Source organism: Bombus pyrosoma, linkage group LG9 (assembly GCF_014825855.1).
Source record: "Bombus pyrosoma isolate SC7728 linkage group LG9, ASM1482585v1, whole genome shotgun sequence".
Classification (NCBI taxonomy): Eukaryota; Metazoa; Arthropoda; class Insecta; order Hymenoptera; family Apidae; genus Bombus; species Bombus pyrosoma.
Window position 1 is genome coordinate 126,825 of NC_057778.1, and position 26,859 is coordinate 153,683.

General features: G+C 33.4%; 1 protein-coding gene across 2 annotated transcripts in view; it reads right to left on the minus strand.

The window, feature by feature from the left end:
• LOC122570581 (SAM and SH3 domain-containing protein 1-like) overlaps positions 1-26,859 on the minus strand; it is a 373,196-nt gene that overhangs the window by 79,331 nt on the left and 267,006 nt on the right. For both annotated transcript variants that reach the window (XM_043733079.1, XM_043733078.1), the window contains exons 2-3: positions 6,248-6,436; positions 2,707-2,867 (exon numbers count right to left, since the gene is read on the minus strand). In XM_043733079.1, the coding sequence (XP_043589014.1) occupies positions 2,707-2,867; positions 6,248-6,436 (350 nt within the window). The remainder of the gene's footprint in view (positions 1-2,706; positions 2,868-6,247; positions 6,437-26,859) is intronic.

Below are 26,859 nucleotides of genomic sequence, written 5' to 3' on the forward strand. Positions count from 1 at the left end.
TGTGCAATCGCGGAATGCATCATTAACCATGTGACAAACGAAGATCCCACGCTCGTATCTACAACTATAAATTAGTAAACAGAATCCATCCGTCAATCGGACACGTGTATCTCGACGCTAATGAATTCTATGATTATCGTTTGTGTTACACTGAATCTAATAATAACGTACAAGACATTGTACAATACTTCATCTACTTAAGAAATAAATAATAAAAATACTGTAACTTATAATTTATATTGTTATAGTTAAAAGGATTCAGGAATTAGTATTCAGGGATTAGTTGGTACTTGACAATTAATTTATATTCAGATTTAGATGAAAGTTTATGCGTTTTAGGTGAATTTATAGTTATACGAGTGCTGTATAACACGGCATGGATCATTATGTATGTGATGTTCAGTGGTTGGAGTATTTTATGCTCCGTTTGTTTATGCTATTGAACAAAGTCCAATCATTTGATTTGACAAAGAATTATACAGACTGCGAATAATATCTTATGACAAATTACATTATGTTTGAAACTTCATATTGTTCATTATTTTCCTGAATGGTATACAAAACCTGCTCTATAAGCAATTATAAATATTTAATATTCAAGAATTCTTTTAAAGTTCAAGAATTGCTACATTTCAATATATTAAGCTTAAAATATAATTCCTATGAAATTGTGTAATGTTTTATAATCGATTAATGAATAGGATAGAAGAAATATGAAAGATATTTCTTTATACAAACTGGGTCATAGTAGAAAAAGCAATTTATTGCAGCTTTTTTATATTTGGAAACGTTAAAATAAAATTTTAAAATATCTAACGCATCTTGTGAGCAATAAAATGATCGATCTATACTTCATTATCGTATATATAATAATAGCACATCACATAACACTCCTGGAACTAAGGTACAGAATTATATAATTAATTCAGTAAAATGCTCGTCAATCGATCGTTACCAACGAATAATTAATTGCACGCAGGAATTGGATGAACTCCGATGCCCACTTATATAATTATTCTACGAAATAGCATCTCGTGCAGGTTTATATTTCATTAACTCCTTAAATTAAAAATACGCTCAGGCAAAGTTATGGAAAATTCTCGAGACTACATCAGACATTAATTAATTTTAAATTAAAATCTACAGATTCCACAGACACTGTATAAACAATAACATTCTTGTTTTCAAACAAGACTTGTGTATAACCTTCATGTAATATTATGTAAATTTTTTTATCTTTGAAATATAGGAATTTATTTTCACAGCAACTTTATTTTTCGTTACAGTTCACAATGTAAGTAGATACGTAGATAAAACTATACTATAGACACTTTAATAAAAATTTTTGTGAAATATCTAATCAATGTATCAATTTGTTGAAGCTGGTAGATAAAAATCATTATGAACAAAGCTATTTAGTACCACATGTTTATTAAAGAAGATAATTTTCAAGATAAAAAATTACAATCCCTTTCCATAAAAAAATTTTACAATATAACTTTAATATGTAACATTAATATAAGAATTAATTACAAATGAAACTGCAATAAATCACAGTGGGTTGTTTATAAATCTAAATTTATTTTGCTAACTAATTCTAAATTAAAATGCGATAAATCGCCTAAATTCCTTTTTGATATCTTTCTGTAGTAATTACTTTTAGATTAAAATGCAATAAATCGTCACATCGTAATTTATATAATAGATCTAAATACTTTCCCTTATATATTTTTCTACAATGAAAGAAACGAGGCAATTATATCAAAGGATTATGAAAATGCGGGAATTAATTCGGTATGCACAGTAATTGATTCGGTAGTGAATGTCAATGTATTTATGAAGTAAATAAAGTCTGGAATCTTCAGGAGAGCAAATCGTCCGAGCTTATCGTGGTTTAGCAAAGTCAGAGAACTGCCTGAGGTAAGTGTAGCTGAGAGAGTCACAAAAACACGCTTATCGTGGCTGCAAGAAGAGAATAATACAGGTTCACAGGCTCAGGACCGTGGTTATTCGCGCGTGCACGAAAACAGATAATGCCAGCGGCAAGATAATGGAATTTAATAACGACCTCCTTTGTCTCTTTCTCTATTCACGATTCTGAACTACAGAAAGTGGAGAGTGTGCGCAGCAGTCTGTTGGTTAATTAGCAATTAAATATCAAGCAGCTGGCGTAAAGGTGCGCACAGATGGTATTTCGGATCAGGTAAGCCACTTAACAATGGGCAATTATGTATAATAAAGAGGCCATACCAGTTAAGCATTGTTCGTGATTAGTTGCTTGGATGAGTATTCGGCTAATTCAATCTAACCGTAGCTTGTAAACAGATCTCACAAACATACAATTTCCAAATTTCATCGAAAATCCATATACGTTATCTTTCACAAGTATTCGGACATTTTGGTCGATTCGAAGCTGTATCAGTATGTGAATTGTATCAAAAGTCTACAAATTGGTGACGAATTAGTAATTAGAATTAATATTTACTATCTTCTTATGCAGTCGCTAAGACGGAAATTGAAATTTTCTATTCAAAAATATAGCAATAATATACTTTACTATTTACTAGAATTTGCTACAAACTTACATTCGATGTTTAATTTCGCTTTAACATATCGCTAAGACAAAAGTCTTTCTATCCGTTTTCCTTTCAGAATATATTATAGATAAGAATGGTATCTCTCAAATGTAAAATAATCGTAGCTTACCTTTGATAAGGCTGTTGATGTCCACCTGGCGTTACTGCAGTGGTGTTTTGTGCGGCAAGAGCAAGTTTCTGTTGTCGTTGTTGAAGCATCTGCCTGCTGAATACTCCGTATCCAAAGCCATAGATTTCGTCCTCTTCCTTATCGCTCAGACAGCTCGAGGGCTGGACAAAAATAGGGGACATTCTTTAGTTCTGGCTTTTTCTACTGAAAGAATTTTTGCTTGCGCGATACTAGAATTTATAGCGGGAAGAAGAAAAGGAATAGCGTCATTCAATGATTCTTGTTAGAATTCTTTAATATTTAGTTAGAAATTGCTTTCAAATTTTCCAAATATTTCCTTTAAATTAATAATTCTATATGTTCGTGTATATTTAAGTTTCTCATACAAATATTTACCACAGTTTAATAATAATTTGAAAGACAAATAGCAGAAAGTGCAATAGATTTCCGTTATTAGAGCACGTTTTCGATTACACAAAGATTTTATTACGGAATACTTAGTTACTCCGTGAGATCATAACTCCATAGATCTCTAAAAAGATTAGCGTTAATCGATAATCGATAGAAAACTCGATTAACCACGTGGAAACCCTGAGCATCGAGCAATAACTGATTTAAAACAGGATCAATGGATCTACACGGTTAATCCCCTTAAACCAGTTCGGCAAGTTGCCCCCGGAGGACTTTCAATTCCACGATGGAAAGTGTTTAGTTCTTGTGAACTACTTACCGCTAAATCCCTCTTACAAAGAACAGAACTTAAGTGCTCGGTAAGTGATTTATTTTTCTTCCAAATCTTTGCTTCTTTCCTTTAAATATTCTTATACAATTCTTGTATTGTCTTTTTGTTACAGTAAATCGGAGAAATTTAATAAATAAAAATTGTTCGTCAATTAAGAAATTAATATTTAAAATTATACAGTAGCTAATGACAAGTTACACAACATATCAGTCAATTGTAATAAAAAAGGAATTGCAAATTAATTAAATGGTAATTGTATTTTTGTTATGAAAGATAAATTTCATCTATAGAAGAAATCTACATATTTAGACTGATTTCTTATATCTTATTTAACAGCAAGGATTATTACTTCTTGATCACATTAATAAGAAAATCCAAATAAGGAAATCCCTGGATATATTAATTACAATAAATAACCAAATAAGACTACATCGATATTAAGCGTTATATAAAACATTCACCTTATCCATTAATCCATTAATCGTTAGTTCACTTTGCATGTGCACAAGTGAAATTGTGCGGAATATCATGTAAAACTAGTACAACAAAGTACGAGAGATGTAGCGGTTAGCTTTTCATAGCAAAAGTATTAATTTAGCGGGCAATATTCGCAATTAGAATGGCACACTACTTGCCATTCACAACTTGGGATTCATAATTCCAGCGAGGAAGCAATCTGTGCCATTTGGCTTGTAATTTTACAAAGAGAGCCCTAATTTCTACATACATTTATCAATGACTGTGTTTGAATCAATTTTCTTCATAAGAAGGATTGTAAACGCTTAAAGCATAATTCCCACCTATAACAACTAGAAGAGTAACAACAGAATTAATTGTACGTTCTGAGATGGAAAACAACCTCATATAAATTTTGCTTACAAGTTTTACTCATTTTGCTATTATTTGTTACATGAAATAATTGCTACTTATACTGTATGCGCATGCTGTAAAACTCGATAAAGAAAAACGCTATTGTCAAATAAAAAACAACATTACTTAAATATCGTTTAGAATTTTTGTTTACTTTGTTTTAATTTTATGATTGACATCTCTCTATTTCTTTTAAAAAAGCTAATACGTAACTTCTACGGAACAAATGTTAATTTTATTAAGATTTATATTAAACAAATATTGAATGACATTTGTAATCTCATGTCACATAAGAATCATGAGGATAACTCAAACATAATCTCTCTCTTGAATGACGCGTTCAACTAATGGTGTTCGCAATTAAATACTACGATATTACACATGAAACACGTATATGTATTTAACACGCAATGCTAAGCCTAATCGAGCGTGTATTAGCGATACCTTAATACAAACACCGTATATTCCCTGGCGGTGCGTTACATTATGCAGTAATGTCAAAATTCAATAAGCAATTCGGTCGAACTACAGTCATTCACCGGAAAATCCACCTGTTGCGTATTTCTGCAACAATTTACTATATGTCGTTTCAGATGAAACTATTTAAGGAATTTATCCTAGCATGCGGTAGTTACGCTAAACCGCGTGTTTTTCATTCCTTACTAGATCAACGAATTCGCTAAACGTGTTTACGCTAAATATAGTGAAATTTTTTAATTTGTCAAACTTTATATGTATTTCTATTATTATTTTATGCTGACTCTGTTAACATTATTTTAGTTGAAGAGTAAAAGAGAAGGTATGTAATGCCACTAGATTATTCCCTATCGAGTGATACGTCCAACGTACGTTAATAAATCCAAGTATTTTCAATCCTAGTGACATGGAAAAACGCTAGAAATATAAACGACACTTCGAGTTAAGGGTCGAGACCTTTAAGATTTCTGTATCTTCAAGATCAGCGTCTGGCTTATACTTGATTTATATCACTGAATTTGGATAAAACGCGTGTATACTATTTGGATAATTACACTAAGTAACTTTTGAGAGAGGTGTTTAGAATTTTTATAGTTTCTTTAATTCTTTTTTATCCCTTTTCTCGAAAATAGAACATAATATAATAACGAACTTGAGATTAAATCGACACGGAATTATCTATGCAATAAATTCTCATAATTTTGACGAATCAGATAGCTTCTTTTATTATTTTCTATTGAAAGATACAAATTCATATATTTCATAAAGGAACTAGTATCTTATATTATAAAGAACCTCATTTCTCTTCCCATTTCCTTCTCAATTAATTTCTTTCAATTACGATAACTCGCGCAACAACTTTCACAGATTGTTATAAAAATGGAAATAACTATAATTACAGGATATAATTAATGTACTACAGACTTTCATGTATTTATGGAAAATTTGAAAATGCAAAGATATATAAAATATCCAAAATATAGCATTCGTTATGATATTTAATTTATGTATTACATTTAATACAATAATTATATTATATTTCGTACGACAATTTTCTACTTAGATTCCACTTTCTCAATTACAAAAATACGAATTCGCATAAATATCCGCGACCTAATAGTTAAATGCAATTAGAAAATAGACATTCCTACGAAACTACATGAAGTTGAAAAAAGCTAAGTCAACCGTAACATTTTCTTTCTCTTCCTACAGAAACGGAATGCCCCGTGTTTATCGCGTGATCTTACATGACTAGAAACTATTATGCACTTTAGAACGAGCTATAATTAACGGTGGAACGGAAAAATAGGCGTAATTATGGTGGCATATGTAACGGGGGAATTTGTACAAAGCGAAGAAACAAAAGCGGAAAAGGAAGAGAGAGTCGTAAAAGATAAATAGAAAGGACAGGACGAAAATCAAGAAGCGAAAGAAAGAGACGGATTTACTCACCGAGTATTTTCCGGGCACGTAAATGGGCTGTGAATGACTGGTAGTGAGTTGAGTGTTGGGCATTCTGGGAGAAGCATTTGTTTCACGGCGGCGTAGCTCCTCAAGCGGTTCCAGGACGTCTCCGTAATGCGTTCTGAAGAGGTCTGCATACCTTGAAGCCAGTCCCTCTAAGTATCCCCTCTCACCTTCCTGAAACAGCCATTCGAAAAAGACAAAACATCAAGGAGCGTGCCTTTCAAATGTACCTATTTGATACGCTAATTGCTACGAACTTAATTTCTTCGAATCTAGCGATGTCAACTAGCAAAGTACCTTTCGAAGGATATTTTCGTGGTACAATATGAATTTTCTCATGATTTATTGCAATCTAGAATATCGAGCTTTTATGGTTTTTAAATTTATAAACCATGTTTGATGGACATTATATATACTGTCATAAGTAGAATATCAAGACATCTCATCCTTAGACATCCATCCTAAATTCTATTTTACTTAGTATTTTATATTGTACGATACATACAATGGGAATGAAATTGCAGATTTATAATGAAATAATTAGAAAATAAAGATGGCGAAGACAAGTATTTTAATATTTATTGCTGACAGAGTATATCCTAATATTTCGTTATCTTTCTCAAGAGTCGGAAGACACATTGATATCATATTTTATAATTACCACAGTCATTATTAACGTGTCACTCGACCGTTGATGAAGTAAGGTGAACAACGCTGGTGAAACATAAAAATGTACCTTCTTAAATGACACGGTTTACACCTGAGAGCATGAATTCTGAAAGTTTTGATTTATACACCATGGTTCATAATTCCCAGAACTTCGAATAAGAATACCTTTATCCTTCTGCAAACTGTCCACTCTTGTTTAATTCGAAATTAGTCTAATTCACATATATCCAACAAATTTTCAAAAAGTAAAACTTCTAATGTGCTTGTATTACTCTTAATTTTCTCCTTATTTTGGACCATAGAATCTCCCTAAACTCTGTTGTGTCACGAATTACAAAAATACGCTTTAATTGTATATTGATATATTTGATAAACCTATTTTTTTATGAAATACGCGCAAAAATACAGTAAAGTACAAGATTCAACTATATCCCTAAAACATAGAAATCTTTGAATTTCTTTTCCAAGACGATCGATTTACAAATTCATTTCTCCAGACGGAGCTTTCTGAAGACCTATGTACCTGGTGCACACGGAAAGCCGGTGATATTCGTTGTTCTGTGTGTCGGCATGTTATACGATAAGGTGGAAAAGGTAGTCGTGTGTGCAACGAGCACCAACGGAGTCGCGGGAAATGTTAAAGTACGAAGGAAAGGAGGAAAACAGAGCGGAGAAAAAGAGAGGTAGAGAGAGAGAGAGAGAGAGAGAGAGAGAAAGAAAGAGAGAGAGAGAGAGCAGAAAGAAAAAGTAACAGAGGAAGATCAAGAAGAGGCGGAAGTAAAAGGAGAAGAAGAAGAGCAGAGGATCAACGTACAACGCTGGAGGAAGTCGCATTAATATTTCACAATTCCACTTTTGCTGGCTCTCGATTTGGCTTGGTACCGTCCATTGAAGGGTTGGCTATGTTCTTTCCTTTCATAAATTCAAGAAAGAGAGGAAGACGGAAGAGGAACTGAAAACGCGGAGAAAGAGATGAAGGAGAATACTTTGTCTGGCGTGAGTCTCCTTTTATTTACACTCGGAGCGTCGCCATCCATATGCTCGACGTTGTCGGCTATCTTGCAGACTGTCAAATATTCTTCCGTTATTGCGGATATTCTCTACATTTAAATACTACAATTTGTACGTATTAAGAATATCGTAAAATTGCCATCGTCTTTTTTCGTATACTGTTCCTGGTTTTATATTAAATCTGCTCAGATCGAGTCAATGGATACTTTGAAGATTGTAGCCATATTGAAAGAACTGTTGGTAATATGAAATTGGAATTGAGAAATATTTAGCAAATAATATTGATCGTAAATATTTCTACGAAACAATTGCATTTTGAAATTTTAGAGTTTGTATTATCTGCAAAGATGAAGAGGGTTTATATGTAATCATTAATTTTGTTATGCGAATTTTTTTATGAAATCGCTACATTTTGATATTCGTTAGAAATCTAAAACATCTTTGTATAAGTATAGCATCTCAAAACTAATTAAATTTATCAACTGTTATCCTTTTATATGTTTTTTAATCCTATTCTAAAATGTTGACATATATAACAAAAACTATTTTGTTTTTACATTGATCTAATTAATAAACATATCATCTTCCCACAAAAATTGTGATCGATAAATAAGTTTACAGTGTGACTCAAAATTATGGAAAATAGTTATTCGAATAAAAATTTACTACAAATATATTTAGCTGACGAGCCAGACGATACTATTCGCGATAAAAATACCAGATACAAAATTGTATAAGTAGCTTCGAGCACGTTTCGTTTCACTCGGATGCTGAATCAATCAAAACGAGAGATCAAAATATCAAGATCTAGCCTCTTCAATATTTACGATCGTTACTGTACTGTCAGATAAACGCAGGTGTCAATAATGCATACAATGGGATCTGCAGAGCGTACATTGGTATATACCATGCAATACGTATTGGCTTATGGACGTTCGATGAATCGAGAGCGGAATGAACTCGTCAAACACAAGAGTGTCAAGTGTCAAGATTTTTCACTGCAGTACAATTTATTCACAATGTTCCTCAAAACGTGCTTATCGGAGTATTTTAAGTTTCTATTGGGACAACTATTCGTTTTATTTAATCCTAGTACCTATCAGGAAAAGTGTTGATTGAAATGGAAGGCTACTGTCAATGTTGCTACCACTAAACTCGAATGTAATAACTAAAATCTAATTAAAAATAAAAATCTGTAGTGGTAATGCTCAGAACATAAAGATGCGTATCTTCAAGGACGAAAATAATTAAGATTAATGTAAATCAGGTTATTAAAAGATACTTTGTACAAAATTGATTTCAGAAAGCGATAACATATTTTATTTCTTAATTTCATTTATCAATTTGAATAGCTTTAAATGGTAGTTTCATACGATTAAATAATTCTTGAAATAACCATTACTTTAAAAATTTGATACAATTAAGATATTAAAAGGTGATGAGTCCAAGTGGCCAGACAATAAAAATACAGGATATAGAAGTAGATAATTTACAGTAAAATGACTTTTAATTTATTTTAGTATTCAATTGAACGGTTATAATATTGTCACGGAAGGTTGCTAAGAAAAATCAAACTTATAATTTATAATTATTTATAAAAGTATGTAGATAGAGAGGAATATCTTGCAGAAAATAGGAGATTTGTGAAACAGTGATTCATCCAGAGGATTAAGTTGGCAAGTTGAAGAATGTATTAAAGGGACGACGAAGAGGCGTGAAAGATGAAAGGGACGAGGAACGAATCATAGTTGTACCATCTTTCCTTCCTATTTCATCTCGATTCCTCTCTTCTCGCGTCCTTATCTATAATCTGCGAGTATTAATTAGAATTCCAATCTACCAGTTTGATACGACGAACCCATTGCCTCGTACTTCTCTCCGGGCTCTTGTTCCAGTCCCTCTTCCCCTTTTCACTCCCCTTTGGTTTTTCTCTGTTTCCCATTCAGTCCCCGTCGTTCTCCTTCGGGGGCTTAACGGTCAAACTGAAACTTTCGAGGCGCGAGCACATAAAGCGAACGAATTTTCCGCGGAGAGCGTAACTCTTTAGAACTTTCCTGCCTCGTAAATTAAAATTTCATCCATGAACGGATAATCGAGGGGTGATTAAAACATTCATTCGTTTATCAACTCGGCCGATCTTCCCCGGGATACGAATCATTCGATTCTGTTTCACGTCGATCTGGTATTTGAACAGTCTTTGATAAGTTTATCGTTGATACTCTTCATTACTGAACAGGAAGACCGATTCTCCGACTATTTGCTCCTCTTCAAGGAATATTTTTAAAATGACCTTTTAGAAGTGCTCGGCGAGGAGTTGAAAAGGACGAAGGTAAATACGAATCTTGAAAAGTATTTCAGCTATTACAAATATTGTCTTTCCGATAAGATGTATAAGGTAGGCGAAATTATATGTAGATATATCGAACAAATTTTTTAGAAATTTTTTTTCACCTGCTTCTATGAAACCATCTTAATAGCGACAATTGGTGAATTCATTATTTCGTTTATTCTTCTCCTTCGGTGCTACGATTATAGCGGAGATAATGTTTCAATTCATATTTTCATGAAAATAATAAAAAGAAATGCGAACTAGAAATAAACTGTATTATGAAGTATGCTGCACTTTGAATAAATTTTATATTTTCCTATAGTACTTGCGTTCTGTACATTTTCTTACATTCAAATTTTCCGTAAGTTTATAAATATCCGCATTCTAATGATAAGATTAACAATATTCATTCAATATAATCATTTTCATTTAGTTCCATCAAAATTTTGGCAACAGATTCCTACTCGAAGCTCCGCTATGTTAGAAATAATATCATGAGGAAGCTTTCGGGGTAAATGTCGTGCTATCCCTCAGAATCCTCTTACCAGAAGCCATATCGTTGCCATCTCTACTTCGTGGCTAGATCCTTGGAAACATTTTTAGCAATATGGCGATAGAATGAATGCCATCTTAAAGAACTTTTCCATTTCCTACGACCATCTTTCAAAAAGCTTCATAATATGACACTTTCAAATAAAATAACTGTATAGTAACTTAATTCCCATTTACCTACTTTTTAATTATAAATACTACAGCTTTACCTGAAGTTCTAATTACACTGCAGTCGATCTATCTAATTTTCTAGTTGTAGATATATACCTGAAATTTCTAATTACATAGACTGTATCATAATAAATTTACCAACTGGACAACAAAATCATCATCGGTAATAGTAATAATTAGTAATCAAAACTGTGGACTCTTCTAACAAACTGATGGTTGCATAAATAATGAAGAAATGTGAGTCCGTATCAGAAATGTATGTACGTGTATGTATGTGTGTAAGACAAGGTACTGGAAACATAATTTCTTGTTGAGTTTCATTTCCCCCAGGGACTAATAGTCTTACTTTAAATCCCAATCGTTACAAATGACAAACGAACATGTCCTGTTCACAACCAAACCAGTCGATTAGCATTAAGCAACGTAATTACTGTTCGACAAGCCCAGCTTTGTATTCGACCGATCCGGATTTCATACTTCAGGGCTGTCTTCAGGCGTAAATTGAATAAACTATTTCCTGCCATAACCAAAGCGACAAATGTACGCGATAGATAACTTTATCAAATGCACTGATTAGAATTACGTTTAATTCTTATAGAAAATACAGTTAATAGTGATACATGAATTCATTAGAAATCTAATAAATAGTAATATGAAACATACGAAATATAAAATTATCAATTTCATCGAGATTAATTGTTTGGTTTTTAAAAAATTACGCACTAGTCGTGTTTATTGGTATTAAGATTAAAAAATTCTTAAAATATGCAGTTCACTTAATTTAACTCCTAAATGTTTCAAAAGCAGTTTACTTTTATCTACGAAAATAAAGAAAAATCGGAAATGTAAGGACCAAACATAAAAGATGACATTCATTACAATACGTCTGAATGATATCAAATTGTTTCAATGGAACGGAGCGAATCTAAGCTGATCACGATAACCTTCTCAAATGCTGTCAGAATTTTTCCAGATATTACTTGTCTGCAGGCAAATCAAACTCTATTGACTAGTTGTGATCGCTTAAATCGGCTGGTTGCTAAGAACTTGGGGAATAGATACGAGAGAAAAGTGGAAGAAAATTGAAAAGTCAAGAAGCTACCCCTCTGCCATCTACCATTCCCTCGCTCACGAAGTTTAACCGCGCACTGTAAGACCGACTTTATCCATCTTCTCTTTCATCGTCTCTTCATCCTTCCTTTGCTTCTCCTTGCCCAAGTTTCTCTATCTTCACATCTCCTTTTCACGGTCTTGCTGGATCGTCATGCACGTTCCAAGGCTGACTCGCTTCAAAAAGTTCCATCGCATTTATATATGCAGTAGTGATTGCGCGCAAAGTACCACGAAATACTGTTTCCGTTAAACTTCTGCTGATTCAATCCTCGAGAAATCCTCCTACTGTTGCCTTTCTGTATACTCCAATACAAGTTTCCACCGATAATGAATCACGTGAAAAGAAGAAATCGGAGCAAGAAAGGGTGACAGTCACCGTATTACTTGTTACGTTTAGATACACTGGCTGACGGAAGTTTTGGAACACTTACTATAGAAAAGCGTTCTATTGTATGTGTCTTCTTGTATGAATATTTCTACATTTATTATAGAAATAGAAATTAATAATTCTATTATAATGTTAAGCGAATATAATATAGTATATAATGTACAAAATACATATATAGTGTTACCGCTCGTAAGACGGTTCAGTCTGCAACAGTTGCGTAGTATATCAACAAATAGAAACCTAAGGACTACCCAGATTATGAGTTTGGGAACTAATAATAACTTTAGTCTATGATTAATTATAACCAGGAATAAGTAATAGAATTTGAAACAATTATAAACGTTGGTTGGTTTAATCTATACGATAATTAATTTACAACTTTCCATATAAATTACTTGACGATCGAATTTACGATCTTTATACGATCGAATTCTCTATTTAACGCGTAATTCGAAAGGGAAATGTTTCTACATCCTCGAGTTTCCAAGGTATTTCAAAAAAATAGTTTCAATCCCCGATTTTGATGGTTGTTTTCATTCGACCGATGTAAACGATAAAAAAAAGCATGTGTCAAATATTTTTCAAAAAATTACCTCCCATATAAATGTTACTAAAACCGTGTTTAAATTCTCGTGTAAAATTTTGCAACCAAAAATCTGTATACAACAATTCCCGAGCAGTGTGTAAATATGCCAAATAACAATAATTGCAGAGACAAGAAAGAAATTAAAATAAAAATGAAATACGAAAAATAAAAAATATTAAGAAAGATCAAGACAAAAGTTTGGCGAAGAAAACATCGATCCTTTTTGCTTTGTTTTAGCCAAGATTTATCGTTGGTCGCATTGTCTAGGGACAAGCGTCGCTTTTCATTTGCTTAAGCCTGAAGCGCGAAATAGTAGGTAGGCGTTTCACGATAATTGGGCGGCCTGAGGGGGATTCTCTTGGTAGGATAGAGGACGGAATTATTTTCGGGTGGCCCTTCAACGGCCGTTGCACCCGCCATTAGTGCAGCCACAGTCCCTCCAACGTATTCATTCCCACCCTCATTATTTACATATACTTCATTTGCTCTACTCTGCTTGACTCTTTCTCTCTCCCGTCCTCTCTCCTCAATTACGAAATGTAATTCGCGAAAATCGAGGTGAGCCGAAAATCGGGATCTTCTGCCGCCAGACGTCATTCAAATTCATCGTTAATCGAGTACCACCAGTCCGAAACGTGTAAACAACGGACTTCAACGAACCGTGCATTTATTATTTCCCTCTTTTTCGGTCTCTCTTTTTCCTCGATTTTATTGCACGGTACCAGAGACAGGAAATGTTTTAACGGGACGAGACAGGTGGAAAATCGAGATCGCTGATACGTGTGGCCAACTTTATGAATACCGGAGAAACTTGTTTCGAACTTCCAAGCCGGTTATTTCTCTTTTATGAATCGTAAACTGTACGCCACGTGTCAAAAATCTGTCAACTTTTCTTTCAGAAACTTTTTGGCTATTTCAGGGTTACGACACTTCTCGGTGTATCTCCGTTATTAATAATAGAACGATAATATCACTTCAAGCTTGAAAACTCTCGTCACGATGAGATTAGTTGATTTAAGATTTATTTATTCGGTTCCTTAAGGAGCTGTTTCAGTTCTATGTATATACTGGAGCACGTAATTAACAGAAAAATTACATCAAATTTCAGGCTATTAATTTTACCATGGCACATTTTTTTTCGGTCTATCAAACGCATTTGGATTTGAAAAAATTTTAAATATTAAAAATTCCGTGGATATTCGTACAAATGCTTCCAGTTACGAAAATCAATATCTTGCAGAGAATATGGTATTAACGGTATGAAATGATTAACAAGAAGCTTTTAGGGATTTATATCTGTTACTTTAAGCTGATGAAAAAATTATATAAATCTCATACTCGGCACATAATAATTTTTGTCTTCCACGCTATCCTGAACCTTTTATTGTACTAGAATCTCTATATGTACTCACATCCTGTTACCACATTTACCTAAGTTATATGTATATGTATGTGTATCAATGAATATATTTTAAAAAAAATCAATAAATAAACCATAATTTATATACATGCATAGAAAATAATGTTTTAAAGATTTGTAATAATGTTTAAAGCAAAGAAATCCAAGTTCTCAAAGTTTTGATCTACAGCATCATCATAGTCAGCTCACCAATTCTTACACAGAAGGTAATCTAATTCAACATAATTAACATTACAATCAGTGATCCATTATCGTCATTTCAGTTCTTCCTAACATAACTTAATAAAATAAATATCTACGTTAAAAACGCTATATTTTCAAAGATATATATTATTGCATAAAATTTCTGGATTACTCTGTGACGTGATATTTCAGGCACGAAGACCATTAGTCCAAACGAGAACAGCCTGAGTCGTGATTTTTGGCAGCAAGGTGACACAAGGTAAGAGTAAAGTCGGAAGGGGTCGACGAGTTAAGAGGCCAGAGGTCGGCGAGTAATGCGAAGAAGCAGAGACTGGCCTAGGAAAGGCATACAAGGGAAAAAGGTGGTAGGTATTTCATTCCTTTCGAGCTCTGTGAAAAGCTTGTGCCGTCAGGATTTTTGGCGCCAGGCTTAGGAGTGGCCACCTTAATCTCTTGCCCAACCAACCCTCTATTCTTCGCAATCTGTCTTCCTTCTTTCCCTTCTTAGGTCCTTCTCTCCTCTTTGACCTCTTGTCCCTGTGTTCTCGTCTTCCCCTGTCTCTACTCGCCTTTACTCGTGGCTCCTTCCGTGTTTCGTACCCTTCACAAAGCTCGAGGCCTCTATTCCTCCTTTCCTCGAGCTTTCTGTCCATAGAGGCTGCGTGGCATGTTTGCGAAACCTGGAAGTTAAGGATGTTCGAAAAAAAATATCGCAAAAACAGAGAAGCAAAGAAGAAAGTTTGCTGATGCTGCGATGCGATAGAACCTTCTTCTCTTCGCTCTAAACATGCTCGCTGACACTTGCATTTTAATCAAAGTCTCCGGTATCATCTTGCGATTCTTTGAGAATACTGAAAACGTATATCTTATGGATCTTCGCTTCTTTTCTAAAAATGTATAACGTACCACCGTAAAATGATTCTTTTTGTGTCACAATATATCGGTGATACCGATGGAACATTGAATTAATGCAAAATTTTGCAGTAGTATCAGATACACGAATATTAATAACAGAGAAAGAATGTTACGTTAAATAAGAGGATTATCGTATTTCATCGGAAAGTTGAAGCTGTAATTACATTGTTCTGAATTACGAACAGGTACAAAGAATCGCATTGATGAAACTTCTATAGGTACATAAAATATTAGAAAATATTAGAAAATTTTAGAAAATATGAAATCAAAATATCGATGTTACTAAATCGTCGAAACAATAATGAGACAAAACATTAACTATAAAACGATAAACACACATACGTAGAAGCAATATCGAAAACTCCGTTAAACACGAAAAAAGATGACTGTACAGAAGAAACGATTGACACAGAAGAACGACGAGGAGAATTCGTTTTATATATGTAATATATTATATATTATATTACACATATTATATATGTAATAATTCGTTAATATATGTAACTATGGCTATACAAGAAACTTTTCACAATTATATAACGACTAGAAAATTTTTCGCAATATTTCAAAATTGTCAACACCACAGATACCCTAATCCTATCGGATCGAAAAGTCTATCACGATATTTCATTGTGTCAGCGTTGCTTTCACCACATCTCGACAGACCGCGGTCGCATCGTTAAATTTTAATCAGAAAAATGCATTGCCCATTGTTTAGAGAGCCGTTTCGAAGATAGGCTGAGTCCCGTGGTCCCGAGAAACTGTCACGGGGTTTCTCCGAGCGGCGAATGGATGATCCACCGAGTGAAAGCGCGAATGAGTATACATAGAAGGGATGCGGCGCGAGAGGATAGTTTGGACGAGTCGTTTGAGTGTATACGACTGCGAAGAACGGTTAAGAAAAGGAAAAGACAGCGGGGAAAATGAAAAGTACTGAACTGGTAGAGAAAGCGGCATCGTGCAGGCGTGGATCGTATCATTGTTAAATGTAGCAGCGCACCTTTAAAAAAGTGCTATTGTCAGTTTAGCGCTCGTTTCCCTATTCTAACCGTGCTAAAGTCTACGTACAGCCCGGAAAAATCCCTTTTTCCCCCGTCCCTCTTTGTCTAACAGCTTCGTTCCTTTCTATCTCTGTTTCGTCTCTCAGTTGTCTCTTTCGCGAGTTTCTTCTATTCTTTTCCTTCCGGCTTCTCGCGCGAGATTTCCGCCATTGTAACTTCTTCGGTAGAGAGTGTCCTGTCGCGACACGATAGTTCCGTGCGACTGGTCCACACGCTCAAAGCCCGTTAATACCAACTAAAAGCGACGCGGTTCTCTACGTTCAGAAAGACGCTGTCAGATTTCTGGACCTCGATTTTCCTTCCCATTTTCTTGTCCGTCGTCGTCTTTCTTCGCTCTGCTCCTCCAGATTTTTCCTTCTCGGCCGTCTGATCAAAACATCCACCGTGCCTCCACGATGCGATTCTTGAACAAAGAAGCTTTTTAATTTTTATAAGTGGCAACGACGAGATCGAGATGGACGAAAATTTTGAAACTTTTCGGCGATTCTACTTCTTTCTCTCATCACTGTGTTTGTAGATGTGATGAAAGCGTTTCTGCTTCTGTTTATTTTAGTGTATAGCTGTGCCTCGCACGAAGGAGACGTTGTTAAGGAAGACTACTGCCTGCGTTTGTCATATTACTAATGCACAACGCCTCTTGCATATGTTATGAATTCACAATCGTGAAGATAAAAAGAAATGGTGTATTGTATATATTAAAAAGATGTAAGTGTCAAAAACAGTTTAGTCTTGAAATTAGTTACCTTTTTCTTCTCAGCTTTCGTGACTTTTACTCCAGTTAATTATTTAACTATAAATGTATTAAAATATATCTTGGTTCCTCTTCTCTTTACGTATGAAAATTTTTTAATAGTTTCTTTTTAGTTTTAATCTGTCCTATTTGAATTGTTCAGACGCCACATTGGCAAATTCCATAAATTTCATACAAATATAAAAAAGCAACGATATTATAAATATTTCTGTCTTTTTTTTTTACGTATCTTGGAATTTATTTTATGTATATCGTATCATTTTCTCGTCGTGCATGAATTTATGAAAGGATATCATTTTTCTTTCGTGTATTAAATATTAATCGTGTACTCGTATAATAAAATTAAAAAATTAACAAAAAGTGGGGTTGTATAAGTTTGACTTCTGAGAGACTCATTTAGCAATTCGAATATTTCGAGAATAGATTTGCATTTTTTCTAGTGACGAAGATACTACTTTAATCAGAGAAATATTATGTTTCTTTCTTACAGTTTACCAACATTTACGCTATAATTTTCAAATATACGACAAACTCATTCAAGAGCAACGTTTCATGGCAAGGAATTGTTTCATTGAAGTATTAATAAGAATTCTTTTTTCCCTTGTGTTGAGGATGTGGATGATTAAAGGTCGTAAAAGCAGATAAGATCGGGCGAAGATGTAATTCTACAGAATAGAAATGAAAATTGAACCAGCGTCGACTTGTTCGCAGTTAAATGCCCTTCTTCCCTTATTCTTCTGCTTTTAATTCTCGGGCGGAATATGAAATTAGTCGCAAGCCCGTCTAGCGCTCAGAAATTGATTGCGTTAATTATGCAGATATTGTTCGAAGCAGCCAGCGAGCATTTCTTCTGGCCTCGGAGTGTCGTTAAACCTATGCATGAATTTATATTAATTCTTGCGAAATGTGCCATTTCAATAATCTTCCTTCGCTTCGAGCAGCCAATATTACTGTGGGACCTGGTTCGATGCCTGGAACTAATCCGAATGGCTTCCTTAATATATTCTATTACACCTTCGAGTTTTATGAAAGTGGTAGTTTTACGAGAACTTTTCGCCTTCACTTGACTAAATGCGCAATTCGATGCAGTTGTTCCTCAACCGTGTTAAAGATTACATGCAAAGCGACTCGTATTCTAAAAAGCGAAATGCAGTGTCATATATCTTTATTATTATCTTAGTATTGGAACTATTAACGATTAAGGTTTAGAATTTATACCAAAGAAATCAAACTGGAAGATCAAAAACCTGAGGAGAAAAGAAAGGAGTTTGCAGTTATATGTACATATATTTTAGAAAAATAATTCAAATTTCAAGAAATGCATCGGTGACGCGTAGAATATATGTGTACACAATAAAATAAAATAACAAATTTATAGTGGTTTTATTTTCGGTAATGCAGAGGAATATAGAATATCAAAGTAAAATTGTCGAATTTAATACGTCATTATAATATTCGAATTTTATCTACTGAATTATTTGAAATATTTTCTATTGTATAACGTTAATTATGTATCATACAAATTCCTTCAAAACGATTTAACGATTGTAATACTAGGAACGTGTATGGCAATCGTAGACTCGAATTTTTATTCACTAGGCAAAATTAAAACTTTTATCTAGCTTGCCTGGTATATTGCAGAATTTCAAAATTACCACTCTCTGCGTAGGCAAAGCTACACGTAGCAATATCCATTATTACAAAAAATAGGAAGTAAATTGCAAATGTTTATATATTAATTAAAAAATTTTCAAAAACTATGACATTTTTCATCTTGTGCAAAATCCTATCGAAATCTAATATCCTTTGTCACTAATAACAGTTATTTGTTTAGAAAATATGTTTCTTAATTAAGGATCGAGTTCTAAATTTTAATAATGTTTATAAGTTTGTCACAGATTTCACGTTAATTTGGATACTGCATGAATCCCTGTCTCATTTATAAATAAAGAAGATATCTTTTTTATCTATTTCTAACATTCTTTTCTTCATTAGATATTTAATTTGACTTTGTTTATTTAAAATTTTGTTTCTAAAAGATTAATGTATGATAAAAAACTTTCTTATCGGGAAATGTTTTTATTAATTTATATAATGGAAATTCGACTATATTTAATGTACCTATTATACACACTTAAAGCTTGCAAATTATATTTTGAAAATGTTGAACTACATCATGAAATGTAAAATTGAACGTTAAATATCAATTTAAGCGAGAGTATTTAATGTGTTTTGTACATGGTCACGTATAATCCACTACTGGATTAGCGTAAAATCCATGTCAGGCCTACAGGAGGATATACACACATTACTTCACAGTTTAAGAGACCCACTGAACAATTGCTATGACTCCCGGTCATTAAATCATATAATTACAATTAATTCTGCCGCAAAGCAAAACTGTAAAATTACATATTACGCAAGTGATAAAAATCCGATTAACTTCCTCTGTCAGTTACAAAGAGTAAATTTGTTCGTTAACAGCAATTACTATAATTAGTCAATTGTCACATATTATTACGTAGAAACGTAAACTGTGAGGAAGTTAATCATAAGTTTATAAAAGGAGAACAAATGATACGTATGACACAAATCAGAATTGTAATTCCTTTTTTTCATTCAGGCAATTTGAATTTCACCGAATAATTGATTGTGCATTAAATTATATCGACAATGATTTTAGCTTCAATTGAAACGAAACCATCTACTAACTTAAGCATAATGTCGGTCATAATTATAATCAAATATTCAAACTTCTCTTAATTGTAAAATCAAAATTTCGATTTATTGAAACTGTAGAAATTTCACAAATCGAATATCTTTTATAAAACCGAATAGTTAAGAGGAAGAAGTAAAACGTTATTTCACGATTATACAACTTTCAGTTTGGAAAATTATCAATATCGGAGCGGAATATCAGAAGATGCGGCGGAAATTTTAGAGCAAGCAAATTTTTTTACTCAATATCAGAGTCCATGTGCAAAACAAAATTGACTGTTGTATACAAGTTGACCACACGTTCCGTCACATATTGTGTGAAACGAAAGCAATCCACAATGCACGGACGGCATCATCAAAGGATATGGGGATGCACAATAGAGGACAACGGTGCACCCTGACAGTGTTACTGTTGTTCTGTGGTTGGTATACACCGGCAATTTTATTGAATGAGTAATGAAACAAGGCGTTTCGACGCTGTCGTTAGCCTGACAACGTCAATGAAAACGTTAATTTGTGTTTCCACTGCTTAATCCAGAATTGTATTCCCATTGCCTCTATATTAATATACGTAACACAGAAGAGAATAATAAATTCGACCACATAGAATATATCTGTTACCGTTAGAGGCATTGAAAAACATTTACAAAAGTTATACAATATCGAGTATAAAATCTTCTATTATATTATACATTGTTTCTGAATATGTATATCACTTCATGAATCCAATAATCCAATAGAGTAAGAAAAAAAGGAATAATCCATGAATCCGATAAAATAAGGAAAAATAATAGCCCATAGATCCACTAAAATAAGGAAAATATAAGGAATAAATAAGGAAAGGGATGGTCGACGTATTGATTTTATAAACGTTCCACTGTATTTATCCTTAACACATCAAAAACCAGGCAATGGTTTATTTCCTGCAATAACTTTTAACGATTCCTATTGAAGTAGAAACAATTACAATTCAAAAATAATATAATTACTGCAGATTTTTATGCGTTTATGAGAAATTAAAGAGTGTAAAAATGTATATAATATACTAGAAAAATATATGTATAAAATATCCTGAATATAATAGTCGTTATAATATTTCGTGTATATCTTTTAAGGATGAAATCGAAAAGATGAAAGAATCGATAACTACTAGAAGAAGAATATTTCTCTGGTTTAACCGAAGATAACAAAGCATTTTCGATTGGAAAAACGATTGACTCGTAACGACGAGGAAGAGTCATTAAAAGACTCTTGAGATTCGAATCGGGCGTAGACTTACGTCATTCGTATCCAGGTAATAAGATGGAATTACGAGTGCCGGTCAGATAATTAGCTACAGACGCGAGTAACGCAAACATTAATTAACCTACACAACGAGAATACGCGTCGTTACCGTTTACACGACAGACCTTCAAGTGTTACTGCAATCTTGCGACTAGATTGCACATTTCAGCCCTGACAATAGAGTCGTTTCCTTCTAGAATAAGTTCACTTAAGAACAAATATAAATCGCTAACGAGTCACATTACGTAATTCTAGACATATTTAAATCTACTCTTCTGTTCTCTTTCAAGAATAATCCCCTTATTCTGATTGTTGAAGCGTCTTTTTTAAAAAGCTAACGTTTCTTTATGTCAACATTGGAAACTCTGCATGTAATTATTTTCTGAGTTATTAATTATTAAAAAAAAACTTTATTTTGAGTAGAATTTACTCTGTTGTCAGGAGGACATCTTGTAGTAAATATAATTTCTTATGATGATTAATATAACGTTTATTTATATATTGGTTAGTTTGATTGATTTCGTTTGTAAAGGTTAATATAACCTGTTCTTTGCTTTTTTAATGGAATTATATTGATATTTTTATTCAGATAAGCTATTAAGAGACGAATTTATATATACAAATGATGTTAGCTTATTTGTTAACCTTGATACAGATTTGTACGTATGTATAATTCACTACTTCTTTTCTAAAGATATAAATATGTATAAATTAAAATGTTATTGCAATTAGACAACTGTAGTTTACTAATGTTAAGAAATATATCAAAGTTGAACAAAATATAAAAAATCTTCTAACACGCATCGTGTCTCATATGAATTTTCTGTCTCAGACATCTTCTCCAAATGTAGTAACACAAAATATCTTTCGTTCGCTGAAATGAGAATAAGGTCGAAATTAAAAATTTCAAGACTCGCGGCAAATCCATAAAAACATCGTTTTACCTGAGGTAAGTCATAAGTAGTTGAAAATGTGCCAGAGACGTCTCGGATCGTAGACGTGCGAGCGTTAAAACATGAAGTTGTAAGCTTGCAGGAAAAACTGATCAGATCCGGTGGTAATTGAAACGTTCGATGGTTTGGAGAGCTTGAGGTGGAGCAGTCGTCGGTCGCTTCGCAGGAGCGAGAGAAAAAGCAGAGGAACGAGAAAGGGTTGAGCTAGACGCGACGTGGAATTGGATTGGTTTTTTACTAATTAAAATTTCAAACTTGACACCTGAATGTGCCGTCTTTAATGAGACGCCGTCTGGCCGTGGGTTTCTCTCTCATTATTCTCACGGGTGCGGGTTACACATTGCCGCCCGAGAAAAAAGGGGATCGAGGGAAAAGCGGCGGCGCAAGGGACAAAGTACGGAAAGAGAGGAAGATGGAAACGGTGTTAGTCACACAAAGTAATTTCGCGCGCGTGCCTACCCGTTGAAATTTACTTGCCGACACGTTTGATACGATCGAGCAAAAAGGAAGAAACGACATCCAACTATCTGGCCGTTTCTGTTAAGCCGTCTAAAAAATTATTATCTTAAAAAGTATAAATTAACGTGTCCGATATTTGTAAAAGAATTCGGATATATTTTATTGAATACACATATCGATAAATTTTTGGTGGATGTTAGTGCGATTTTTATTTTTCCTTCTTATTTATAGAATTTTTATTATCGATGGGACGTGATGGATTGTGGAATAGATCTTGAGATTGTACGATAAAAAATGACGATACATATAAATCGTTCGCTTCCAAACATTCAAACGATGTATTGCGCAAATACCACGCGATTAAAGTTAAAGTGTTTGTTTCCATTTAACTGAACTACTACTCGTTAATAATCAGTCCTTCCTAATTGACAATAATATCGTGATTGAACGTAATCAGCTAGCTTAAATATTGACAAGTTCGTGTTACAATTGAAGTATTAAGAGAAACAGACGCGGCAAAATATTATCGATTGATGTTCAGTCAAACTTTATTCTTGTCTCGCTTTGATCGGTCACTCAAAAGCTATGCCAATCAAGTTTGCAAATAAATCATTTTTCTTTCAATTTCACCTTAGAATTGACGATTACTTGTGACATTTTTTTTTTATAAATAAACTTATACTGGTAATATATTTCATTTATATTAAATCGAATATTAATCATGTATCTGGTTAATGAAATTGAGAAATTTACTAAAAGGATAGATTTAGTAATTTTACAATTCCCTTCGAAAAACACTTTAAAATGTTAACAACACGTTCAGATAAACAGAAAATTAATAATCAAATAAGGTGACTTAAGATTCAATTCGCGATTATTTTTCTCCTTCACAAATTGAACTTTTGCTGGAATTGAGTAGAAAGAATTTCGTGAACGTGAAATTCAATAGGGAAAAATTTTTCCAGTCCTATTACGGGTCACGGAACACAAGTAGTGTGAGTGGAGTTGTTGCGAGTCAATGTCTGCGACACGTAGGTATTCCTGTATCACGATCCTCGTGTAAAGAGAATAAGATCAAGGTAGTAGACCAACCAAAGAAGAGAAGATAGGGTGATAGAACATTAGAATCGAAGGGAGAAGGAAAATAGGAAGATAGAGGAAGCGTGTACGCGACGAAGATGTTTGGGTTTGGCCTGAGACGCGATACATATCAGTCGACACTGCAGCGTTATTCAATTTGCAGCTCGGTCCTGTTGATTGTGCACGTAATGCCATTACCACGGCCTGGAATCCGTTTTCCTGTTGGTGTTGCGCTCAGACAATGTATTTACAACAGCAACATCGCCAGGATTTTAACGCGAAGGCGCGAATAACCAGACCACAAAATGTGAAACCTTGTATGTATGTGCATTATGCATATCTACTTTTACTCTCTTTTGGATGATGAATTTATGTATATGAAGACTAAATATGAATTGTGAGTACATATAGCGAGCGATAGAGTTTCCAGGGGATGCTTTAATTGTAACGAATGGAAGTTTATTCATGAAACCTTCTATGTACCTACATACTTATTTTTCAATAGTAAAATTCTATGTATTCTCTTTTGAATAGTAGAATTGCAATGAACGAGTTGATTTTTATTGATGAATTAATCTACCAGCCTATGAATAACAATTAAAATGAATAAAGGTATGTATATGAATATTAAATATGAATAATGAGCATAGTTTTCAATTTCTAGGATATTTTATTATAATAAGAACATTGAGTTTTATTGATGATTGAATTAATGGCTAAAATTAAATTATATATTTTTAGGTTATTGGATCAGACGAATAAGGTTCAATTCCAAAGGATTCACCTGTGACATATAATTCAACAACCGAATACGTCGATGTATTAGAAATTCACGATAAACTGAATAAACGAATCTTGCATTCGTTCAATATTTTTCAATTGGTCATTGTATAACAGATATTTTTAACCAATATCCAATATATTGAACCAATTGTGTGCATTTTGTACGTCGAGCATATTGGAAAGGAATATCTCCTTTAAATACTGGCATGGTTTTAATAATTTCGCATCAATTTATATTCCTTCAAAAGAAGTTTAAATCTGTTAAAAATAATATAACATTCGAACAATGACGATAAAATGTGAGGGTGATGTATATATCACCTAATCAAAGTGATACTTGTATCTGCATTTGTAAATTAATATAGTTGCTTTGAATGACGGACGATTATGTTAGAAGTGTAATTCAGAAGTTACTTGGCGAATTGACTGAATGAGCGAAGAGGACTAGGCACGAGAAACTTAACTGAATGGCTGAAACAGAGCATACGTATGAATGAACTAGTCACGTGACGTGCGTAGTATGTAGTACGTTACGACAACTACGTGTAGATACTCTTGAATGAGAAGCGCTTATAATAAATGGAATTATACAAATGAATTAAAGTATAATTTTGAATATTTTACGACACAATGTTACGTTATGATAAATTATATATGTGTAAGAAATAAGGAAAGCATAATAATGGAACAACGGAATAATGGATATCAACCAAATAAAATATTAAAATATTCAACGTATCAATAAATACATTTAATAATAAACCGTTCTAGGTGATATTTTTGTTAATTTCTATTAATTTTTATATTAAAGAATGTACAATATTAATAGGATAAAATAAATTTCTATTTATGTTTCATTCTTTCATTTTAGAAGATATTATATAATTTTCATAAAAATGCACGGTCTAGTGATGACATATATAGGATACCATATAAATGACAAAACTACAATGACCATGATTTAAGATATTTTACGCAAAGTCGAACGAAGGGGAGAAAAACCAGGAAGAGGGACAGTAAAGAGCGGAACGAGCGGTTGAACAGGCATTTCTTTCTGTTTTTCCAGAAGAAACGAGTGTGTCTGAAGGTTCATTTGTTACACGACGGGACGTTTAAAACGGTTAATTTTTACGGCCGCGATTTTTGCTTTGCACTGGTGTTCGTTCTTCCCATTGCGTCTCTGGCCGCCGTTTTAATGCGAATTTATTCCTCTGAGTTAATTACGCGACACTAATTTTTGCTCAACTTCGTTCGCTCGTACAACCCTGAGTCCGGCCATCCAACTTCCGTTTCCCAACTTTCCCACGGGTTCGCCTTAAACTTCTTTTCATGCCCTTTTCTCCTGTTCTTACCGGCCAAAAAGAAAGACTTTTCACGGTCCTTCTTACGAAATTTTAAGATTCGCCAAAGATTTACTGGATTGGCCAATTAGTGGACCAGCTAACAATATTTTTTCTGTCGTTCAGTACAGCATACCAGCGCCTCTTTCTCTCTCTCTCTTTCTCTCTCTCTCTTTCTCTCTCTTTTCCAGACTTGTTCTCGTGAACTTTCTCACTGAATTAATCCGTACGTAAGAATTATGAAATTATTGCTTTCCGGAAGTTTGTTAAGAGAAAAGTCTAAAGTACTATGCGGAGGGCGAGACTCTTCGTTCCATGAATTCTTTCCACTGTCAAAGAAATTCTATTCATTCTCACAGTAGAAAACAAAGATCGTTTCTTCCGAAAACTTATTAATATGTAATTTTTTACCATATCTTTTAAATTAAAATCTTTTTCTTGTTTAGCAGCTATTATTATTTTATGACAGGAATAAATCATTGATTTGAAATTATATTGATTTCGTCAGTTCTGTATTTTTTTTGTTTTGTTTTAAAAAATATTTAGTAGCTAATTGAAAAATGTCTCTTAATTATATTGTATGTTTTCAATAATTAATTCTTACGTTCCTAAAGAAACTCTTATTTTAATATGCTCTAAAAACTGGACTTAATAATACTCAAGATCAATCTGTTGTCATGATTCTGACAAAATCTCAATTTATTACAATAACTATGGAATAAGTTAATTAGAACTATGGAAGATATATATATATATCTTCTTTCATCTTTCAATCTTAATTTAGTTTAAATTGAAATTAGTTTAAAAGTAAATGGTATTTAAGTACAAAGG